This window comes from Choristoneura fumiferana, chromosome 18, assembly GCF_025370935.1.
Source record: "Choristoneura fumiferana chromosome 18, NRCan_CFum_1, whole genome shotgun sequence".
In the NCBI taxonomy this organism is placed as follows: Eukaryota; Metazoa; Arthropoda; class Insecta; order Lepidoptera; family Tortricidae; genus Choristoneura; species Choristoneura fumiferana.
In genome coordinates, this window is record NC_133489.1 from 174274 (window position 1) to 195606 (window position 21333).

The 21333-nt window shown below is 43.4% G+C and overlaps 1 protein-coding gene across 1 annotated transcript; it reads right to left on the reverse strand.

Annotated features, from left to right (window-relative positions):
• Window positions 1-210: 210 nt before the first annotated feature.
• On the reverse strand, window positions 211-12694 carry LOC141438419 (integrator complex subunit 9-like). The gene is given in 12 exon segments (XM_074102282.1): window positions 211-414; window positions 416-645; window positions 2820-3050; window positions 3053-3235; window positions 3715-3931; window positions 6977-7197; window positions 7654-7740; window positions 7743-7788; window positions 8131-8422; window positions 10286-10488; window positions 10848-11039; window positions 12324-12694. Coding segments are annotated over 12 exon segments (2115 nt in total). The 5' UTR covers window positions 12333-12694.
• Window positions 12695-21333: the final 8639 nt, after the last annotated feature.

Sequence of the window (21333 nt, forward strand, 5' to 3'; positions counted from 1 at the left end):
CGACTGTACAGAAAGTCATACGCATCATCACCTTCGACATTCGCGGAACACGTCGAAGGGACCGAACCAGCATAGAAGATGATAAAATACCAAGCGACGTCTCCCCATCGCAGGTGCCGGGCGGCCGGAGGGTCTCGCCGAAGTTCCGCCTCCGAGCATTTCCTCATCGCTCTCCTCGATACTTTAGTATTGAATTCTTTTTGCAAATCGTTAGGTACTCGAAAGCTGTTCCTGTGGCTGCTTGCTACCGATTATCCTGACCGTGAGTCGGCCGGTAGGTGGAAGCAGCGACTGTCGAACGCTGGTTTCTCTCTGTCGTCTGTTGTCGGAGAGGTGTGCGGGCGGGGGCTGCGGTGGCGCGCTAAGATGGTTGAGGCAGGCCTTGAGCGCCTTGCGCAGCGCCTGCCGCACGTGGCCGCGCGCGCGCCTCGCAGAACACGTGCGTGGAGTGCCGCTCCAGCACCACCAGCGTGTCGTGGCGCGGCAGGTGCAGCACGGCGCCGCCCGCGCCCGCCCCGCGCCCGCGCCCCCGCCGCACCGCTCCCGCTCCCGCTGCCTCCACGCGCGCGTCCGTCAGGCCCTCGCGTGCCAGTTCCCGCACGAACGCCTCCACGTCGAGCGAGACCCCACTCCAGGCGTGGCGTGCTGCCGCCCGCACTGCGATACGACAAACGGATACTTGTAATGTCTAGGTTAAGTTTGTGGCGATAAAAATGTTTATTATTATTATTCTATTACTTTACAGATGTACTTCTTAATTCATTATGATGAAATAAGTCAGCAACAGCGAGACCAATAACTCGTAAGATTGCCTGGTATTATAAAGAAAAATAAGGGTACATAAATAAAGGATCTTTGTTGATCATTACCTTCGGCCTAGTTTTTTAAACTGTGTACAGCCACCCACCAGTAAGTATAAATTTGACTGTGGACGGCAAAGTAAAAATATGTAAATCTCCATGAGGTCTTATAGAGCCTCTATTGTTTCCCTTTAAAATTTTGTTCCGATTTTACTAATCCATAAAGCTTCCTGTCATAACTTTTACGAGTAATATTGTCGAATGTCAAGTCATAAAATGTTAGTTAGTACATTCGATGTCCAGAAAGTACGCCATTTCATGTGAAAAGTAATAACTAGTTAATAATACTATTATTATTACCTTACAACTATTTGTAAGGTATTTTTTATTGCAGGACATAATGTTAAAATCAATCAAAACATTCGCTTCTGTAAAGTCGTAGAAAGTTCTAACCTAACCTAACTTACCTTTCTGGTACCAGTTTGCTTCTGAAAGGGTCGCAGTTTTAACCTAACCTACTCTCCTGATACCTGTTCTATTCTGTAAGGGTCGCAGAGATCTAACCAAATCTTACCATATTTTTAAAAGCTATACCATCGAAAGTCATACTGAAATGAAGTAGGTAGCACTTTCAAATGTATGTCAGAAAATGTTTGTAAGTAATTATCTGTATGCTCATGGATGTATATACTAAGATTTGGTTTCCTAGACGTAGGTAATTCACTTAAAGCATTAAATAAAACGATACGAATAACAACCATTAGCATACTGACCTATATGCCTTTAAATATTTCTGAATAAAATTAATTAACTTTGAACGTTCATCAATTCGTCATTAATTTTAAGACTTTTGTGATTATAGTACTTAATTTAATATTGTTGGTCATTTTATGTTAGAAATGTTAAGCGTTATACTGAATAAAAAGTATTACTATTGATGAAGATATAAATCTTTAAACTTTTTATGGATAGTAATTACAGACCTTTGAAACTCGAAACAATAAATTTATGGGAAACAAAGAGATCTCAGTCTTATGACGTCGTAGGTATATACAGGGTGTCCCAGAAGTCTGACTGATTTTGACTTTGACTTTGATATACCGTCGACAGCTGATAGGGCAGCTATTACCTCTCAGAATATGAGGTTTTTAGGTTTAGTAAAAATGGCTTGTGTTTGAGATATCGTAATTTTTGAGAAAATCTAAATAAAAATCCCTCAGCTCCATTTTTTTAGTGCCACAGCTACAAATGTAAGAATTAATGAAATCTAATAACTGTTAAACATTCCTAAAAAGTAAGGCTTTTACACGGTACAATTTTTTTTATGCTTAATCCTGTTTATTTAAAAAAAGGACAAACATAAAACGTGTAGCCGTGGTGGCCTAGTGGTTTGACCTATCGCCTCTCAAGCAGAGGGTCGTGGGTTCGAACCCCGGCTCGCACCTCTGAGTTTTTCGAAATTCATGTGCGGAATTATATTTGAAATTTACCACGAGCGTTGCGGTGAAGGAAAACATCGTGAGGAAACCTGTACAAACCTGCGAAGCGATTCAATGGTGCGTGCGAAGTTCCTAATCCGCACTGAGCCCGCGTGGGAACTATGGCCCAAGCCCTCTTGTTCCGAGAGGAGGCCTGTGCCCAGCAGTGGGACGTATATAGGCTGGGATGATGATGATGACAAACGTCAATTGTTAAATTTCTTTTAAAATTTATAATAATTTAAATTTTTAATTTTCGGTATACTAGCCAGCCTAGTCGAGAGAAATTTGCTCACAGACGGATCTCGTACATCTCACCACGGGATTTAGAAAACGGCGCGAAGAGCTTTGATAGGTTAAAGTGCGAGTATGTGTTATACGGTTAGGCGTGCGTTTTCTTCAGAGTTTCGCTCCAGAAAGAGACGGAGCGTTAAAACCGCGCTACTAACCGCATACTGCGTACCGCCTAAGTCTGTCGAGTTTACCGGCTGAATGTACTGTACTCGTACAAGCAATGTACTGACCGGGCGGCAGGTCGGACGCGCGGTCGGCGCGGGGCGCGGCGGCTGCAGCTCCAGGCGCGCGTCGCGCAGGGCCAGCAGCGCATGCAGGGGCGCGGCGCGCAGGCCCGGCCGCAGCGCGCGCGGGCTGCAGCCGGCCGCCAGCGCGCCCGCCAGCACGCCGCGCGCCAGCCGCCGCCGCAGCCCCACGCTGGCCGCGCCGCCGCGCCGCAGCAGCACGGTGGGCACGTCGGCGCTGATGTGCGGGCGGCCGGCCCCCCCGCCCCCCCCGCGCCCGCCGCGTACTGCTCGGGCAGCGCCAGCCCGCGGGGCCGCAGCTCTCGCACCAGCTTGTTGGCCTGGCTGTAGTTCAGCGAGGTGTCGATGGGGCAGTGGAACGCCTTCATCGCGAGCGGCTGGAACGGCGCCAGCGCCTCCAGGTACGGGAAGTCCGGCTCTGAAACGCGACGCGCAGAGTCACAGTGGGTATCCCCGCTAGCGACACGTGACACTAACAATTTTATCTAAATTTTGTTCAAATATGATTCAGTTCAATGCAGAATCATAGTTAGCATAGTAATTACTCGCGTTCGACAACCGTTATATCATACGTTCAGTTTTATCACTGAGTCAGAGACGCCTGTTCGTCGAGCCATAGAAATAACTGTACCGAGCACAGAGATGGTTGTCATGTTGCGAAAAGAAGTCACAGAGATGGTTACAAAAACCACAGAGATGATTATGTAGTATTGAAATAAAACTCCAGCAATAGTCTCGGAAACTTTAGAGACCATTGTATAGTTTGGTCACATGGATATCTAGTCATCAAATAACAAGGAGAGTTCTGCTAGAAACAGTAATCTCTATGACTTTTCGATTTTTCGAACCATCCCTGTGACAACAGAGATGAGTGTCTGAACAGCCGGTGGTGAGTACCCGTGAAGATGACGGCGTGCTGCGGCTGCGCGGCCCACAGCTCGAGCAGGTGCACGGCGGCGCCGAAGCGCAGGCTGGGGTGTCCGGCGAACACGACGCAGGGCTGCCGGAAGTCGCGCGAGAACGCGTCCTCGTGCAGGCGCCGCGCGCGTCGCAGCCGCCCCGCGCGCGCCAGCCCCGCGTGAGGGAACGGCTCTTCCGGCAGGTACACACGGGCCTGAGACACGCAAACATGTGACACGTGCCACACACCACGTACAACCGGCTTTGACCCTTTTCCAGGCTCCGTAAATTCGGATACGCTACCACAACACGAACCATATTTTTATAAAGTTTATCAATGAAGAATTAATTTAATGAATAAGAATATTTTAAATCAAAATACCACCAACGTGACTTATCACGCTAACGCTAACGCGAAGTTTCGGCAATATTACAGTGGCCGTGGTCACGAGTAGACTGAAGTGTCACTCGGTGGTATTTTGATTATGCTTGTGAGTGAAATATGTATTTATAACGATTTCCATTGGTTTTGTACCATATATGCTTATAATTAGTAATATATTATTGTTTTTTGTATTTGGTGGTGGTACTGTTGGGACAGTTAATAAGTCATTTTTCTTTTTCTTTCTTTCATATTATAAATTTAGCAAGGTCGAATATTTATGTACATTATGTGGTCGCTATAAGCACTATGCCTGGAAAAGGGTTAATAACTACCTTACGATCACAATTTTATAGCGACAATATATCGCTTTACACTGTCATAAGCATTCATAATTGCATTTCCAGTTGAACAAAACTTTGATTTAGAGCAGGGATCGGAATCATATATGAGGTTCATTTAAACCTTCGTTATCTCAGTAAATGACGTTGATTACAGTAAGAAAAAAAAAAACGCTAATTCGGGTAGTATCCTTGCTTATTACTGCTTTGTTTGTATATTTATTAAATTATATTTTGGTTAGTTTCAACTAGTTTCAAGAATGAGTCACGGCTGTGTAAGGGCCATCCATTAAGTACACACACCGGCATATTTAGCGGAACATAAAAAAAAGACTAAATATTTTTCAAAATTATTTTATTTTAAAAACTAATGACAGCCATTCGCTATCATAAATAAAATGGCATATTTTTTAACGAAAAGGTATTTTATTTGGTGCAATTTAATTGAGAAAAATAAACATTACGGAAAAATAAACATTCCTGAATTTTTATGCTGACAAAAAAAATAAAAAAACAATGAAAGATTTTGTATTTGATAAAAAAAAGGATAAATCAGTATCGAGTATTTCCTCCACGTGCCCTTATCAAGGTTTCTACCCGTTTTGGCATGCTAAGAATGATGTTGTCTATCGTTTCTTGGGGTAGTGTCTGCCATTCCTCTAATACGGCATTTCGCAGTTCATCCAGAGTCACAGGAGCAGGTATTCGGGATTTCACCCCACGTTTTAGTAAGTCCCAGACATGCTCAATCGGATTCATGTCTGGTGACCTTGCTGGCCACTCCATTACTGCGATGTTCACATCATTAAGGTACTCGCTAGTTCGCAGTGCGGTATGCGGCCGAGCATTATCTTGCATCAACTCAAAGCCGTCACCGATAAAGGGGGCAAACGGTACCACGTTTTCTTCAAGAACTTCCCTTATGTATCGATCAGCAGTCAAACTTCCTCTATCGAACACCACCAATTCCGTGCGAGCTCCCAAACATATCCCCCCCCAAACCATTATGGACCCTCCGCCGTATGGCACCGTAGTTTCAAAATTTAACTGTCTGTATCGTTCCCCTTCACGTCTCCATAGTCTTTGACGCCCATCAATTTGATTTAAAAGAATTCTACACTCATCACTGAACAAAACTTTACTCCATTGGTCCATGGTCCAAAGACGATGCTCCCGAGCAAAATTGAGCCTGTTTCTACGATGCTGTACCTCGAGTTTTGGAGCCTTGGCGGGCACGCGTGAACGCAAATGCACTTCTTCGAACCGTCTTCGTACCGTGCGTTCACTTACTGCTACTCCTCGAACTTCTTCAAGAAAATTTCTTGCTTGCACAGCCGTCAAACGCGGATTCCTTCGAACGCGCAGCTGAATAAAACGGTCATCTCTCCTCGATGTACACCTATTCCTGCCTTGCCCGCGTCGCCTAACGAGAGAATTAGTCTCCCTGAATCGCTGGACACTGCGATGAATTGTTGAAACAGATCGACGAAGCATCCTGGCGATATCTCTGTAAGTTTGATTACTGCTTCTCATCTCAAGTGCCCTGACAATTTCAGTTGGAGTTAAATCAGGCATAATGACTCCCTTACCCTTGAATAAGATTTAAGGAACATAAAAAGTCCAAAAAGTCTTGAATTAAATAAAAAAAATACGAGCTTTACATTCAAAATTGTGCACCCGTAATATGGCACACTTACTCGAAATGATTAAAACGTCGAATAAAATTAAAACATTCACAGAAAAAGTGACGATCAACAGTGTTCGGATTTTAAAATATTTTATTCTAAAATAAAAAAGTCATAAAACCAGCCAGCAGCATTAATTGAAAAAAGTTTCACTCTTTTTTTTATGTTCCGCTAATTATGCCGGTGTGTGTATATTACACCAATTTTGACCATTTTTAACGACCTAATATTACTAAACGCTTTTTTCCAGACCGTTTTATAATAAAGTTTCTTTCATTCGCTTCTGTAGAGGTCTAAAGGACCCCGTTCTAACCTAAACTACTCTCCTGACAGCAGTTTCTGTAGGGGGTCGTTACTTAACCTACAGGGTTGATTCTGCAGGGGTCGCAGTTTTAACCTAACCTTTCTGGTAGCAGTTTGCTTCTGTAGAGATCGCAGCTTTAGAAATAACGATGATGAAAGACGCCATCATAATTTCATCATAATTTTTATGAGTCATATTATTGAAAGTCATAAATTAATGAATTAGTACTTTCAAAAGTAGATCTGGAAATGTTATAGATTTTGTTTCTTAGACTTAATTCACTTTAGGCATTAAAATGATATGAATAGCAATCATTAGTAAAGTGAAATAAAGCCTTAAAATATTTATGAATAAGTATGCTAGTCGCTGGATTTTTATACGATATAGGGAGAAATTTTGTGACTTTTGTGTGTGTGATAAATATCATAGGTCATTAATGATCGAACTATTAAGCGTAAGCTGAACAAAAATTATGACTATCAATGTGTATTTATGACCATCAAAATGTTCAGTGTCGGTGTCGCGGTGTCGGTGCGCGTCCGGGTACCTGCTTGGCCTGCGAGACCCACTCGGCCAGGATGTTGGAGTAAGCGAGAGAGGCGTCGGCCACCTCGCTCAGCACGTAGAGCGGCACGTGCGCCAGCCCCGCCGCCTCCAGATGCGCGCCCAGGCACTCCAGCAGGTCGTACAGCACGCCGCTGGGGTACACCGGGAGCAGCACGCCGCCGCCCCCCCGCAGGGTGGTCGCGCAGTGCACGCACAGGTCGCCTGTAACACGCGGCAGGATCCGCGACAGCAGGATGATTTGCAGCTCCATGGTCATCTGCTCCGATACGAAGTCCCCGAAGCGTGATCGGAGATGTGGGCTCAGTTTTTGTGGGCCAAGCTTCTGATGGGTAACAGCACGTTCACGATGTTTTGAAACTTCACTGCGAACGCGTCAATCTCGGTGGCGGTCGATGGAGGTAGGCAGCTCGTAGACCTATCTCGGTCGCGGTTGCACACGTGCCAAGTGCCAAAATACAGGCTCAGCCTAGTTTGGTACTTACGGATCACCATCATCATCCCAGCCTATAGGTATATGTCCCACTGCTGGGCACAGGTCTCCTCTCAGAATTACTGCTAATCATTTTTGTAATGTTGTAATTTGTATTTTAATAAACTATCTATTTTATAGTATGGTACTCGTACCGGGGTTGTGGTTTGCCCCCTTGGATGACTCACCCAGCATGTTGTCGGGGTTGTGCGCGGGCGTCTGCGTGAGCGCGGCCAGTATGAGCAGGTCTGCGCCGCGCAGCGCCGCCTGGTTGATGGCCGCGGGTGCGTCGTCAGCGTCGAAGACCCGCTCACGTATGCCACCTGCGATACGGACAGATCCTCGTATCAACGACACGCTTTTCTTATGTACGATTTAATTGATTGTCGTTTTGGCTCAAGATTATACGTTAGTTTTAGTTTATAAGTTCTCAAATATTGTCTGTCTGTCATGGTTTTTTTTGTGTTATAATGTTATCATGATTAAAGTGGTACGCTTTGAATATCGATTATGGTATGGAAACATGTAGCAAAAAATGTCTGTTTAAGTGATAGGATTAGGAATACAAATAAGTAAATAGTGATAATATTGAGGATTTAAGGTAAAACTGTATGCCATGGCGTATGATCCGTTGTTGTTGTTGTTAGATGTATGGTGGTCGGTACCTTCTCATGCGCGGAGCGCAGCACCCAGTTGGCGGAGCCGAGGCAGAAGCCGGAGGAGACGGGCGTGGCGTCGAGCGCGCCGTAGATGTCGACGCGCTCGTCGTAGCCCACGACGCGCACGCGGGCCAGCGCGCGGCGCAGCGCGTCCGGCGCGTACAGGCGGCGCCAGGCGCGCGGCCGCAGCGCGTGCGCCAGCGGCGGCGGCAGCACGTGCAGCAGCTCCTTCCAGCGGCGCGCCGCAGCGCCCCCGCTCGCGCCCGACAGCCACTCGGAAAGCTCCTCCATGTAGAACCTGATGCACGGGGGCGGGACGGTTACGCTCCAGTCGGACCCAAAATATCTTTATTCGATTTAGGCTATAACACCACTTACGAATGTCACAAAAAAACTACCACGATTCGAAAAAACCTCTGTTACCAGTTACGGCTACCTGATTAATCAACTGATTACAGTTTTATCACAAACTCTATTCGATAATGACATAATAGATATCCAATAAAGGTTGAGGGCCCTCTATATTCACTGGGTTCTGGGCTGCACCCTAAAAAGCCCGCTGCCATACCCCGTTCAAAACACTTCTACTAATCTTCTAAAGAACATCACAGAGACGCTATTTTTAACGCTGAAGCGAGTCTATCGTGTATGGTACCGGCTGCTAGGGACGCGTATTCAGTCACATGTTTTTTGATAATGATAATGTAATGTTGGGATTCAAACCCGATGGGCTACCACGAAACTCGAAAATCAAAGTTCGTATCGCACCGTCCCTTTCACTCGCGTATTAAATGACATAAGCGTCAGCGGGACGGCAACATACGAAGTTCTAGTTTTGCACTTCGTGGTATAGGGCCCGGGACCTCAAGCTTCGTAGTCAGGTTCTCTAACCACTCGGCCATCCGATTAAAGTGTAAAATAAACAAACTTGACAACTGACATTTGACAAAGTTGACAGCTAGATTTGTTTTATAAAGGATCCCTTTGGTTTCCATATTGTTTCGAATTTCGATGGTCGGAAATTGGTATCCATAAAATTTTCAGACAAACATCGATAGTCATAATTTTTGTTCAGTGTGACGCTTAATAGTTCTAACTTTAATATAAATAACCTATACATATTAAATACTACAATCATAGAAGTCATAAAATTTATGAGTACAAAATTCAAAGGTTTAGCGATAATTATTCAGAAATATTTTAAGGCTTAATATTTCACCTTACTAATGGTTGATATTCACATTGTTTTAATGCCTAAAGTGAATTGCGTCCGAAAAACGAAATCTATAATTCCAAACAATTTTGAAAGTACTAATTCATTTATTAATGGCTAGTACATACGGCTCATAAAATTATGATTAAAACGCTATGGACTGGAAAACTATCTATTTCGATAGGTTAGGTTAAAACTGCGACCCCTACAGAAAGGTACTACTATCAAGAGAGTGCGTTAGGTTATAACTGCGACCCCTGCAGAAAGGTACTCCTGTCAGGAGAGTAGGTTAGAACCGGCCACCTCTACATAACCGAATGAAAACAACTTAATTATAAAATCGTCTGGAAAACCTTTCAGTAATATTATATGTATTTTACATTTCTGATCAAGAATTTAATTACCTTTTACCTTTTTATTATTATTATGTACAGTCATAGCAGTAATATCTGCTACAGCAACCGGCTTCCGGCCCTAGAAATAGAGTTGTATCAGATATTTATGCATGCTTGTTGTGTCAGATATTGGTGCTGGTGACTGTACTACTTACGAGTGTTTTTGTTTACTTTAACATTATGAAGTCTGACACTACCATTACATTGGATGTATCGAAAAAGTATTTTATAACTATTATTACTATCTAGTTTATTGCCTTTAAAATTATGAAATGGCTTACTATCTAGACATTGAATGTTAGATTTAGAATAATGATGATCAGAAAAAATCAAGAAGTCCAATTTATATTGTTTGATTAAGGTTATGATATGACTTTTAAAAATTATGATGGACAACATAACGGCTCGACAAAATGGAAACTTAAATTTTATGGGAAATAATATCATTCCAGCTTATATACGTCCCACTGCTGGGCACAGGTCTCCTCTCAGAACAAGAGGGCGCGTCCAGCACTAAGGGCAGCGGTAGCAGGCAGGTGTAGTTGACACGCACCTGCCGATCTGTAACGTGGGCTCGGTGGCGAGCACCTGTCCGCGGAAGCCGGGCGCGTCCAGCACGAAGGGCAGCGCCAGCATGCAGGTGTAGTTGGAGACCAGCAGCACGTCCAGCTGCGCGAAGTCCACCACCTTGTCCAGCGGCGGCACCCACTCGGGCGCCGAGTCCACGAACACGCGCCCGCAGCACTCCTTCAGCTCCTGCCGACACCCGACACCCAATACCAAGCTACTGTTACTGACAATATGAACCCAACTTATTTGTAATAAATCATATTATTATTATTACATAGTGGTGCCTCAAACTGGCGAAGACTCAGGTTTGATTACAAGTTCATTTATTTAAAAAAAAAAAAACAGTATGTTCAACTAGTCACAGGTAAAAGTTAGGAAAACTATAGAGGGGCGATCGCAGGTTTCAATAGATTCCAGAACAAATTCCAGGTTTTTATTATAGGGTAGGCGCTGAAGGTTTTTTCAAGTTCAACCTCAGCATTGCTCTTCAAATGAGTGTCCCTGTGGGCCCTATCCCTATAGTCAGTAGTCAGTGGCGAGCGCACCCCGTCGAGCAGCGGGTCGGTGATGTGCGGCGGCGTGTAGGAGGGCAGCGCGGCGAGGCGCGTGGAGGGCACGGGCGGCAGCGGCAGGAAGTTGAGCACCGAGTGCGCCGCCAGCCCGCAGTCCAGCATGATCAGCAGCTCCTTGAACGACAGCACGAAGCACGGCTTGGCCGCGTCGCTGCTCAGGCAGTACTGCAATTGTTCACAAAAGCATTCACTGATGGCACATGTTGACACTGAGTAGTTGACTCTGAAGTAGTGTCTTCACTTTGAACTTAAATGATTAAACTTACTGCTACAAGATAGTGAGGTCAAGTTACGCAAAATAGTCATGTTTGTATTGTATTGAATTATCAATGCAGTTAACTTACCCACCCACTTTCCCCTTTACAAAATAGATAACCTGTGAAAATGTAACTAACCACTTGACACTCCGGAGTGCGCAACCAATATGCCTCAAACCGTCCAGGTTTTTTATTGTCGGACCCAATGTGCCGCGCATCCACAATTTTCTAACTACAAGGTTTTAAATAAAGAAAAAATACTATGACGTTAATTAATGTTTACTCATTCAAGTACTATTTATACATTTAATAATAGCTTATGGGTGAAAACCAAAAATTTGCTCACCATTAAAGCTGCATTAGCAGGTAGTTATAATTTCCATTAACTTTTTCCATTGTGACACGAAAATAATACATTAATTAGTGCAACTTTTTGGTCTTCACCCTTATAATATAAGATTTTTGCACAAAATTAAGGTTTAACTTTACTACACTAAGGTATCCACGGATGGGTTGAAGCATTTTAGTTTTGGATACCATGGTATTATAACATCTTAAGCTTTCGTGATTTTCACTCATGGTCAAAATACCACCCACAGGACTTATCACGCTAACACACACAAGTAATATTTACCTCGACGTTTCAGCAACATTAGTGGCCGTGGTCTACTCGTGGTCTACCATGGTATTGTCGGACTGTCAAGTGGATAAACACAGAACCAAAACTAACAACAACCAAACCAAATTAACCAACCATCAAAGTAAATGATCTATCGGGAGTATCTTTACTAAGTTGCATTTCGTTGTTGCTACCCACGACTTTAACCAGGTCATCCGTTTATCTCCCTGGTGGACGTCCTACACTGCGCTTGCCGATCCGCGGTCTCCACTCGAGAACCTTTGGGCCCCAACAACCATCCTCGAAACTAGCTTTTTCCATAAGGTATAATTTTGACTGTCACTAACATTGTACTGTTGAAAATTGAACCTTATGGAAAATGCAACAATACGGTTGACTCAACTTTAATATTTTGCAGAGTAGCAAAATAAGTTTATACATTTAGTTAAATGTGGTGCCCCTTTAAGTAAAGGGGGTACCTTATATTCTAACTTTAACACTAACCTAACCTAACCTATGTAGTCGGGACCCCCTTTGCTTTAGTCAAACCGATAGTGGAGAACTAAAACTTACCAGTTTCATGTTGTTGTTGTTGTCCTAACCTATAGTATCACTTCATTTGCAAAGAATTCGAATGTTAAAAATGGTCACTACAATATGGTCATGTTTATAATGACACCGCAGATATATTTTTATATTTTGTTGAATGTTTGGGCAAATTATTAATTGTGCCGGGTTTTTTTAACAGGTAGTATTCTCTTACTTAAACGTGAGTGATAGTCAATTGCAGTAAACAACCAAGTCAAAAATAAACTCCAGCTAATATTTAAAAATTATGTACCACATGTGAAATAAATTCCTATTTTATTTTCGTTAATTAGTATCGAGTAACAAGCCAACCAAAGCAAAACCGTTTCGTCCGGCAATCGCCACCGAACCCAACCCGTCCGTCAGTCCGTCACAGTGACAGTGACAGACACAGGTGACAGACAAGTTAGTCTTTTTTTCTTATTTCCCTCGTTGGCTGCGTAGTGCGTAGTAAGAAATAGTTTCCATGCAGCCACACATGTTTTTCTTTTCCTGTTAGGCAGAAACCGTTACCGTATTTATATGAATTCTTAATTGTTAACGTTACTTAGTTTTGTTGTCCGTTTCATCATTTCATGAGCAAACACGAAAAAACTTTTGAGGCATTCCACGAAAATCAAGATGCGAATCGATAGACCGATAGGAGGACTAGCTGGGCTACTACGAATCTCGAAATTCGTATCGTACCGTCCCTCTCGCTCTCGTATTAATTAATTAGTATAAGTGTCAGAGGGACGGCACGACACGAACTCCGAGTTTCGTAGTAGCCCATAGGTCTACCTATAGGTAATGTGAATATGAGGTCCTATTCATTTTTAAAAAATGTTCTTTCATTTTTCAGTGTCATTCATAATGTACCTAACGAACAAAATTGTTTTTTACTTTTTTACTGTTACAGTACTTACGTGTTGTAACCTCGATCTGGCAACCCTAAAAATCAGTCCGGCGGGGTAGTACATACTCTTGATGTGAATCAAATAAGTATTAAATTATTGATTTACAAGTTATCAAATGAATGCTCAATGAAAAATGGACAGAAAGAAAAGGATAAAATAACAGAAGAGGAACTTGAGTGAAAATTTGACTGATGTAGCACTAGGAAGTAGCAACAGTACCCGTAGCGCCATCTGGCTTTGTAGGGAATAAGCCCGCCGCCCGCCGGCCGCCCGCGCCGACAGATACAGCGCCCGGCGCGTTTTAAAGATGGCGAAAAGAAGTGATGTATAGGATTTTATGTGTTTATTGTGATTTCTGTAAGTTAATATTGTACACGAACATTCTGGTGGTAAAAATTGTGAATAAACAAATAAATGGTGATGTACAAACACGCTCGTTTCACTAAGTATATTTTTTTATAATAAAATCCATGTTGTTTCTTTTCGTTAATTTTCGTTTAGGTAATTTGTGCAATTTGTACGTATTTTTATTTGTAAAATAAATTGCCAATCTATTTTTATTTATTTGCCGCCATTCCATGTGCCCTGCCCACTAGGTACACTACCTACGACACGACTCGCTGGTCAGTTAGAAAATTAAAGTCCGAACCGTCGTATTGTATTGTACAGTCAACCATTTTAATTCATACGAGTAGGCCACCCCACCACAGAACCTTGTTATTGTGACATTTTACGTCATCTGCTTATTGGATGACGTAACGATGACGATGACGTACGTTTGTCCAATGACAAAACAAAACTTACCTACTATGGAAAGATTCTACTCGTATAGTGGCCTAGAACTTAAATTGGTTGATTGTACCTAATTATGTTTGAAAAACCAAGTCGTCTGAAAAAAATACAAATTGAAAGATAAAAATAACTTAGGTACATAAGTAACTATATTTTTCACTTCTTATGCTCTAAAAGTAGGTCAATATAGCCTTACGAGGCGGGAGTAAAGTGAGTACTTTAGTCCCTAGGGAGTAAAAGTAATTATTTTTTTAATTTACTTCGAGTGACTTAGATAAACTCAAACAGCCAGTACTTGCTTAGTTTTTGGCATAAAATAAGATTGTGTGTGGACCATTTCCTTTTTAGTCTACGTGGTCTTATTTCTATGCTTTTTCCGCATAGAAGGTGGCGCCATTCTATTTATTCCAGTTTGTGTATGGACCATTTCGCCGATGCGATTTTGTTATAATATATCTGTGTCTGCTTGGAAAAAATACTTACCGCGAAAACTTTGAAATTGTTGTAGAGCGTAAATCATAAACGATTAATGACTATTTTTTTCTCGCAATCGAATCGAAGTGAAAAATACAGTTTTCACCTCGAGACTAAAAGTCAATCCCCCCTCGGATAAATAGACACCCTCGCCAAAGCTCGGGTGGCTATCCACCTCGGGTATGTATTGGCTTATTTTAGTCCCTCGATAAAATATATACCTACTATGTATTTCAATTTTACAATATCCGTAAACAACATCATACACCGCAGTGACCGTTTTCGTACCTATTCCCCAACAACGGCTTACCTACCTTTAATCGAATGACAAACATGGTGTGATGCGAAATAGTAATGGTAAAGCACTTTAGCTTATAAGAAATGTGGATCGAGGAAGGTGTTAAGGGCCCGGGCCGCGGTGGCGCCGGAAGCGGAAGTCAATTACAGCGTCGCGACGCCTCGCACCCGCACCTGGCTCCTCCTTTCACTCTCCTTGCCCGAGCCCGAGCCCGAGCCCGAGCCCGAGCCCGAGCCTGAGCCTGAGCCCGAACGCGGTTCTCGTTTTCTTATTATACTTACTGCAGTTTTCCAGTTTCCCGATCAAAGAGGGAAACTGTTATAAATAGTAAGATTAATTGCAGTTTGAAACGTAAACTGATTTTTGTACTATCCCTTCAATATGGGCTATGGACTTTGCCTGGCGTCGTTTTGTTTTCAACCCGTGTTAAAGACGACATGATTTAATTTTATTTATTAGGGGAAAACATCAAGACTTTATTCCAGATAAATACCTGTATTAGACGCGGGTTTGGGAGTTTATATTTAAATTATTATAGCACACTATATTAAGATAGTAGTTACTCGACTCCATTATGATCGTCATATCTAATGAAAATATCAAAAACCGAAGCCAAGAATGGAAATGAACGGTTTACATACGCTTTGCTAAGGTGTATAAGTTCTTATGTAGGCTTATTTATTATTATAGAATACTTCAATCAGACTCAGCCTAGCCTTACAAGTGGCAACGCCGGGCACAGGTTTCCTTTCACAATAGGTACCTTGCGTGCAACACAACAAACAGTGGCTGAGCCGTGCGCGTGCCCGCGATATCGGCTGCGGGATGGTGAACTGTCGACGCGACAACTGGAGCCGGCGGCATCTCGCGTGGCGCGGATTTCCGCGTGAATAATTCAGAAGGGCAATTTGTATTGTTGTTTATTCGGGGTCGGATTTCATTTAGGAAATATTTGACAAATCGCTGCCATTCGGGGGCTTATGGCTCACCCGCGCACCTGCTCCGCCGCTACCAGCCGCCCGGGAACTTAGAGTGAGCTCGACATGTCTTTTGTGAAGATCATCGTCATTGTCATGCCAGCCGTAGGACGTCCACTAATGGACATTAGGCCTCCCCCTCTAATTACTCGTCTCGCACTTGACCGATTTTTGTTAGTTTTTTTTTTTTTATTCGACTGGTTGGCAAACTAGCAAGTGGGTCTCCTGATGGTAAGAGATCACCACCGCCCATAAACCTCTGCAATACCCGGGTATTGCAGATACGTTGCCAACCTAGAGGCCTAAGATGGTATACCTCAAGTGCCAGTAATTTCACCGGCTGTCTTACTCTCCACGCCGAAACACACCAGTGCAAGCAGGCAGGAGTAGCGAGCAAGATGGTGGTAGCAATCCGGGCGGACCTTGCACAAGGTCCTACCACCTGCAAAATTGTTATTATTGTTATTGTTTGATTGCACCAATAGTACGTTTCGTAGTTATAGCATTAGTGACATGCCCAATTAACGATTGGTCGTTTGTTATCACTAGCACTTCCACAGAAAACATTAAGCGCATCATTCCCATCGCCGCGTCAAAACATTAAGCGCATCATTCCCATCGCCGCGTCAAAACATTAAGCGCATCATTCCCATCGCCGCGTCAAAACATTAAGCGCATCATTCCCATCGCCGCGTCAAAACATTAAGCGCATCATTCCCATCGCCGCGTCAAAACATTAAGCGCATCATTCCCATCGCCGCGTCAAAACATTAAGCGCATCATTCCCATCGCCGCGTCAAAACATTAAGCGCATCGTTCCCATCGCCGCGTCAAAACATTAAGCGCATCGTTCCCATCGCCGCGTCAAAACATTAAGCGCATCGTTCCCACCGCCGCGTCAAAACATTAAGCGCATCGTTCCCATCGCCGCGTCAAAACATTAAGCGCATCGTTCCCATCGCCGCGTCAAAACATTAAGCGCATCGTTCCCATCGCCGCGTCAAAACATTAAGCGCATCGTTCCCATCGCCGCGTCAAAACATTAAGCGCATCGTTCCCATCGCCGCGTCAAAACATTAAGCGCATCGTTCCCATCGCCGCGTCAAAACATTAAGCGCATCGTTCCCATCGCCGCGTCAAAACATTAAGCGCATCGTTCCCATCGCCGCGTCAAAACATTAAGCGCATCGTTCCCATCGCCGCGTCAAAACATTAAGCGCATCGTTCCCATCGCCGCGTCAAAACATTAAGCGCATCGTTCCCACCGCCGCGTCGAACACCGCGTCGCCCGCAGCGGGAACAATCCGCGAATTGCGAATCGCAGGGGCAAATGTAAATGTATTCCGTGGCCCCGACCTATAAGCTCGATTAAGGAGGGAATGTCGCGTCGAGTTGTTACGATACGAGTACAGCCCGCGGTGACGCAGCGCAGCACCACGAACAATAGTTTTATCTCGGAAAATAGCATAGTTCCCGCGGTTAAGCAATAAACGAATACTACGCTGAAGGAGTTGCGGGCAACAGCTAGTTTATAATATTAGAATAGGATAGGATTAGTGGTTCACTAATGTCTAACCAAATAATTTTATACAAATGATTCGTTTCACAAATGTTTTATTTTGCCAAATGCATTTTATTCCGTTATTGTAAATGTTTCAGGATTTTTATAAAATTAACCTAAAACTTATAGGGTTCTATACAATGTTATGGTCTTGAAATAAATCCTGAATAGTTCACAGTTTCAGAAAGATATGCATTAGGCCAAATTTTTTTTTATTCCACTGGATGTCAAACGAGCAAGTAGGTCTCCTGATGGTAAGAGATCACCACCGCCCATAAACATCAGCAACACCAGGGGTATTGCAGACGCGTTGCCAACCTAGAGGCCTAGGATAGGATACCTCAAGTGCCAGTAATTTCACCGGCTGTCTTACTCTAAACACCGAAACACAACAGTGCAAGCACTGCTGCTTCACGGCAAGATTACCGAACAAGATGGTGGTAGCAAATTGGCGAAACAGGCAATTGTAAAAAAAAAATTCCGAAATGAAAGGATCCCTAGGCTTAATGGATACAATCTGCTATGCTTCGAGTGTGGCATCAGCAATGCGTGCCGCGCGCCCGCACCGCGCTCGGCCGTCCCGCGCCGCGCCTCTGGCCGGACATATCGCGTCGGACGGGGCTGCGCGACGCGTGAGGCGACCTACAGTGCCCGCGGAGACCCCCAGCACAGCCCCAGCCCCGCCGCACATCGCGAAGCAAACAACGTTTCAACTTGGGCAAAATACTTTTATACTTATATTTCACTTCGGCTGTCCGGCTTCTCTACAGGTCGTATTTCTCAACTAATTTATAATTAAGTATACGGATTTTTGCTGTCGAATTTTTGAAAATTCTTCAAAATGCTTAATCTGTTACGAAGTTCATTGCATAAAAAGTTGGGTTACTAGAGATAATAGTGTAAAAATGATAATTTCATTGGTAACCATTAGTAAATATTTACCTACTGAATCCTGTGAACAGAAAGGCGAAAATAGACGGCATTGACCCTCGAAAGAAATCCACACGATAACTTTTATTACTCTTATTATCAGTTCTGCGGAGTAGCATCTCACCGTCATGAAATTATGATCCCGCCGTGTCGGTGCACTCGAAATGAGAATATAATACTAATGGAGGCGCAAATTGTGGGCGTCGGTGGAGATTTCCCGAGGGCGCGGCGCGGTCTGACATCTGATGCTCGCAGACAAATCGCCCAGGAAAGGCTGGAGGTGAGTTTGGGCCCTTGCAGCTAATGCTTTCAAACGATTCGTTACGGGCTCTACTGCGCGTGCTTGTGGCGCTACGCGCTCTAACTCAAAAAACAGTTGAACGTTATAAACAGGTAAATTAGACAAATTTTGTAGAGAAACTGGCTTTTGCTCACGACATCGTCTGCGGAGAATTTGTTTAACGTAGTTCCGGGGTAAGTACCCGATTCCCCGCTATAAAAACTATTCTATGTTCTTGCCAGGGTCTCAAACTATCTCTATGCCTAATTTCATCTAAATCGGTAAAGCAGTTTAGATGGAAAAAAGTAACAGAGAGATGGATAGACGGAGACACAGAGTTCCATTCGCATTTACATCTGCGGGGATGTGTTGCGTGTGACTTGCGATGCGAGGAATGTGTTGTTCATGAACCGATAGAAAGAAACGTTTCAATTTAACTATCCTCGCATAGTACATCTCTGGTGGAAACAACTGAGCGGAGCGAGTCGAGGTAAATGACGCGTTTCTATTGGTTCATGAACATTACATTCCTCGTAACTATCCTCGAACATCTCTGGTGGAAACGGAGCCTAATTTGGATTTGGATTAAAGCTCTACAACTTCGTAATAGATGATTTATCACCAAAACCATAGGAATCGAGATATTTGCAAAAGACTACCTCGAGTGTCGACTTCCGAACCGGTGGTAGATTTTTTTTTGACATTCATAATCAAGTGCTTGTTATAACCTAAATTTAATAAAGATATTTTGACTTTGACTTTGAGTGATATTTGACTTTGAATATCTATCTCTAAGCGCGGACATGAGTTTCTGTAAGGCTTTTGAGCAGAGTTTATATAAGAAATAATTATAGGTTTATACCTCGTTTATACCTGCCTAGGTGACACAAGTGTACAAGCAAATACTATAAGCTCGCCGAGCCACAACTACGCGAACTTGCTCGAACATTTGGCCGTTTAGGTCAGGGCTGGGAAAAACGTATTGTAGCGCGAGCCGCTGTTATTTGTCTTGATTGCGGTGCGACTAACGACGCGCTGTCACCAGCTGCCCTCCACTATTTCCTCATGAACATGAACGCTGAGACTGAAACAAGCCATAAGCTCCGGAAGATTAATGCAATAAGTACATATTTTAGGCACTAAAAGTACCTAGGTACTTGTATACTTTTTTTTATACTTAGACCAGACCAGCTGACCCTGTGCAAAACTGTATATATAGGTCTGTCCAGTGTCCGTAGTTTCAATCTCATACAACTTCTGAGGCTATATTGTTTACCACACCCGTACGAGTACGCTTTGTCCGCTTTCCATATCTTCCTTTCTTTCTGTCAAACGGTATAGGATGAGGAGGGAAAGAGATGATAGATGCGATCGCAAGCGGCGCTAGACAAGAGCTATGACCTCTGGTCTGTCTTGTTATTTCATCTAATTTGAATTATAAGCACCAACCGGACTCCAGTCTTGCGATGGTAATCTGCGTCTGATCGGACGAAGTGAGCTGGTCGCGGCTAGGGGGCCACTCTCGGGCTAACTTGGTCCGGTCAAGGCAGTCGAATACACAATGAGGGGTCAAGAATTTCTGAGCGATATTCCAGAACTTAGCCACAGACGTTCGTGAAATCGAAATAAGTTGGTATACAAATTCAGTGTGATTGCATTGAGCCAAAAAGGTTAGTGGTAAATAAAAATTAGGTAATTTTAAATCGACGTTAGAAAAAAAATAGATTGCGTGAGTTAGCATGAGGCCAAACGAACGTATTTTTTTTAAATTATGAAATGCGTACTGTCTGCTGCATTTGGTTTTATATAAAAAGTATGGTTTGTGCCACACGGCGATGCAAAATGAGTTTTACACAATAGGACTGTATGAAACCAAACTTAACTGATCGAAAATATGCGACTCACAGCTCAAGAACATTACTAACCCCTTGTTTACTACATGTCTCCCCAGATGGATGCCTGGGGATCGAAGTCCGTTTCGTTTGGCCTCACCCTGTTAGATGGATATTTCGGCCAGGGTCTGTCGCGGCGCGGCTGCTTGTCGTGCACGGCGCCAGTGCCTGAGTTATCGCCCCCATTTACAACGCGATTTGTTCTGAACCGGCCGCCGCCGCACATTACAACTTACCACCAAGCGCCGGAACCGTGCAGAGCCACCGATCAATTTCATTATTATTACTATTATAAGTATCTAAGTAGGTAGTTTTTGCCAAAAAAACATTTCTAATGCAAGCTATTTTTGCTGACTTTACTGAGGTATTAATTAGACCACCACTGCCGATGCAATGTGGCCGTAAGTGCCGCAACGTCGAGATGATTTTAGCAATATTTAAATTGTGAATAAGTCCTGGTTGTGCTAGTAATTAATGAAGAAAAACAGGGAGCAGTTCTTGTATGAAATTACGTAATTGGTTTCTCGGAGATTGATCGAATAATTGGCGTGTCATTTATGCATTACATTTGAAAATTACCATGATCTTTACAGTGAAGGAAATGATCGTGACCAAACCTTGAAACACTGTAAAGTTCTCAATACGAGAACTTTACAGTGTTTCAAGAATTCTGAGAAGAGGTCTGCCCTGCAAAAGTATTGGGCGAAAGTATTGGGCTGAGATGGTGAGAGCCTTTGTTCAGAGTAGGTAGGTATTAAAAGAAAATTACAGTACTTACCTAAGTATTTTAAAGCACGTAGTTCAAAATTTTCGAGACACGGCATACAATCGCAAACAATTTGATCATTTACCTTGAATCACGTTCAACTATAACAAAGTTTCGGTAAACACAAGT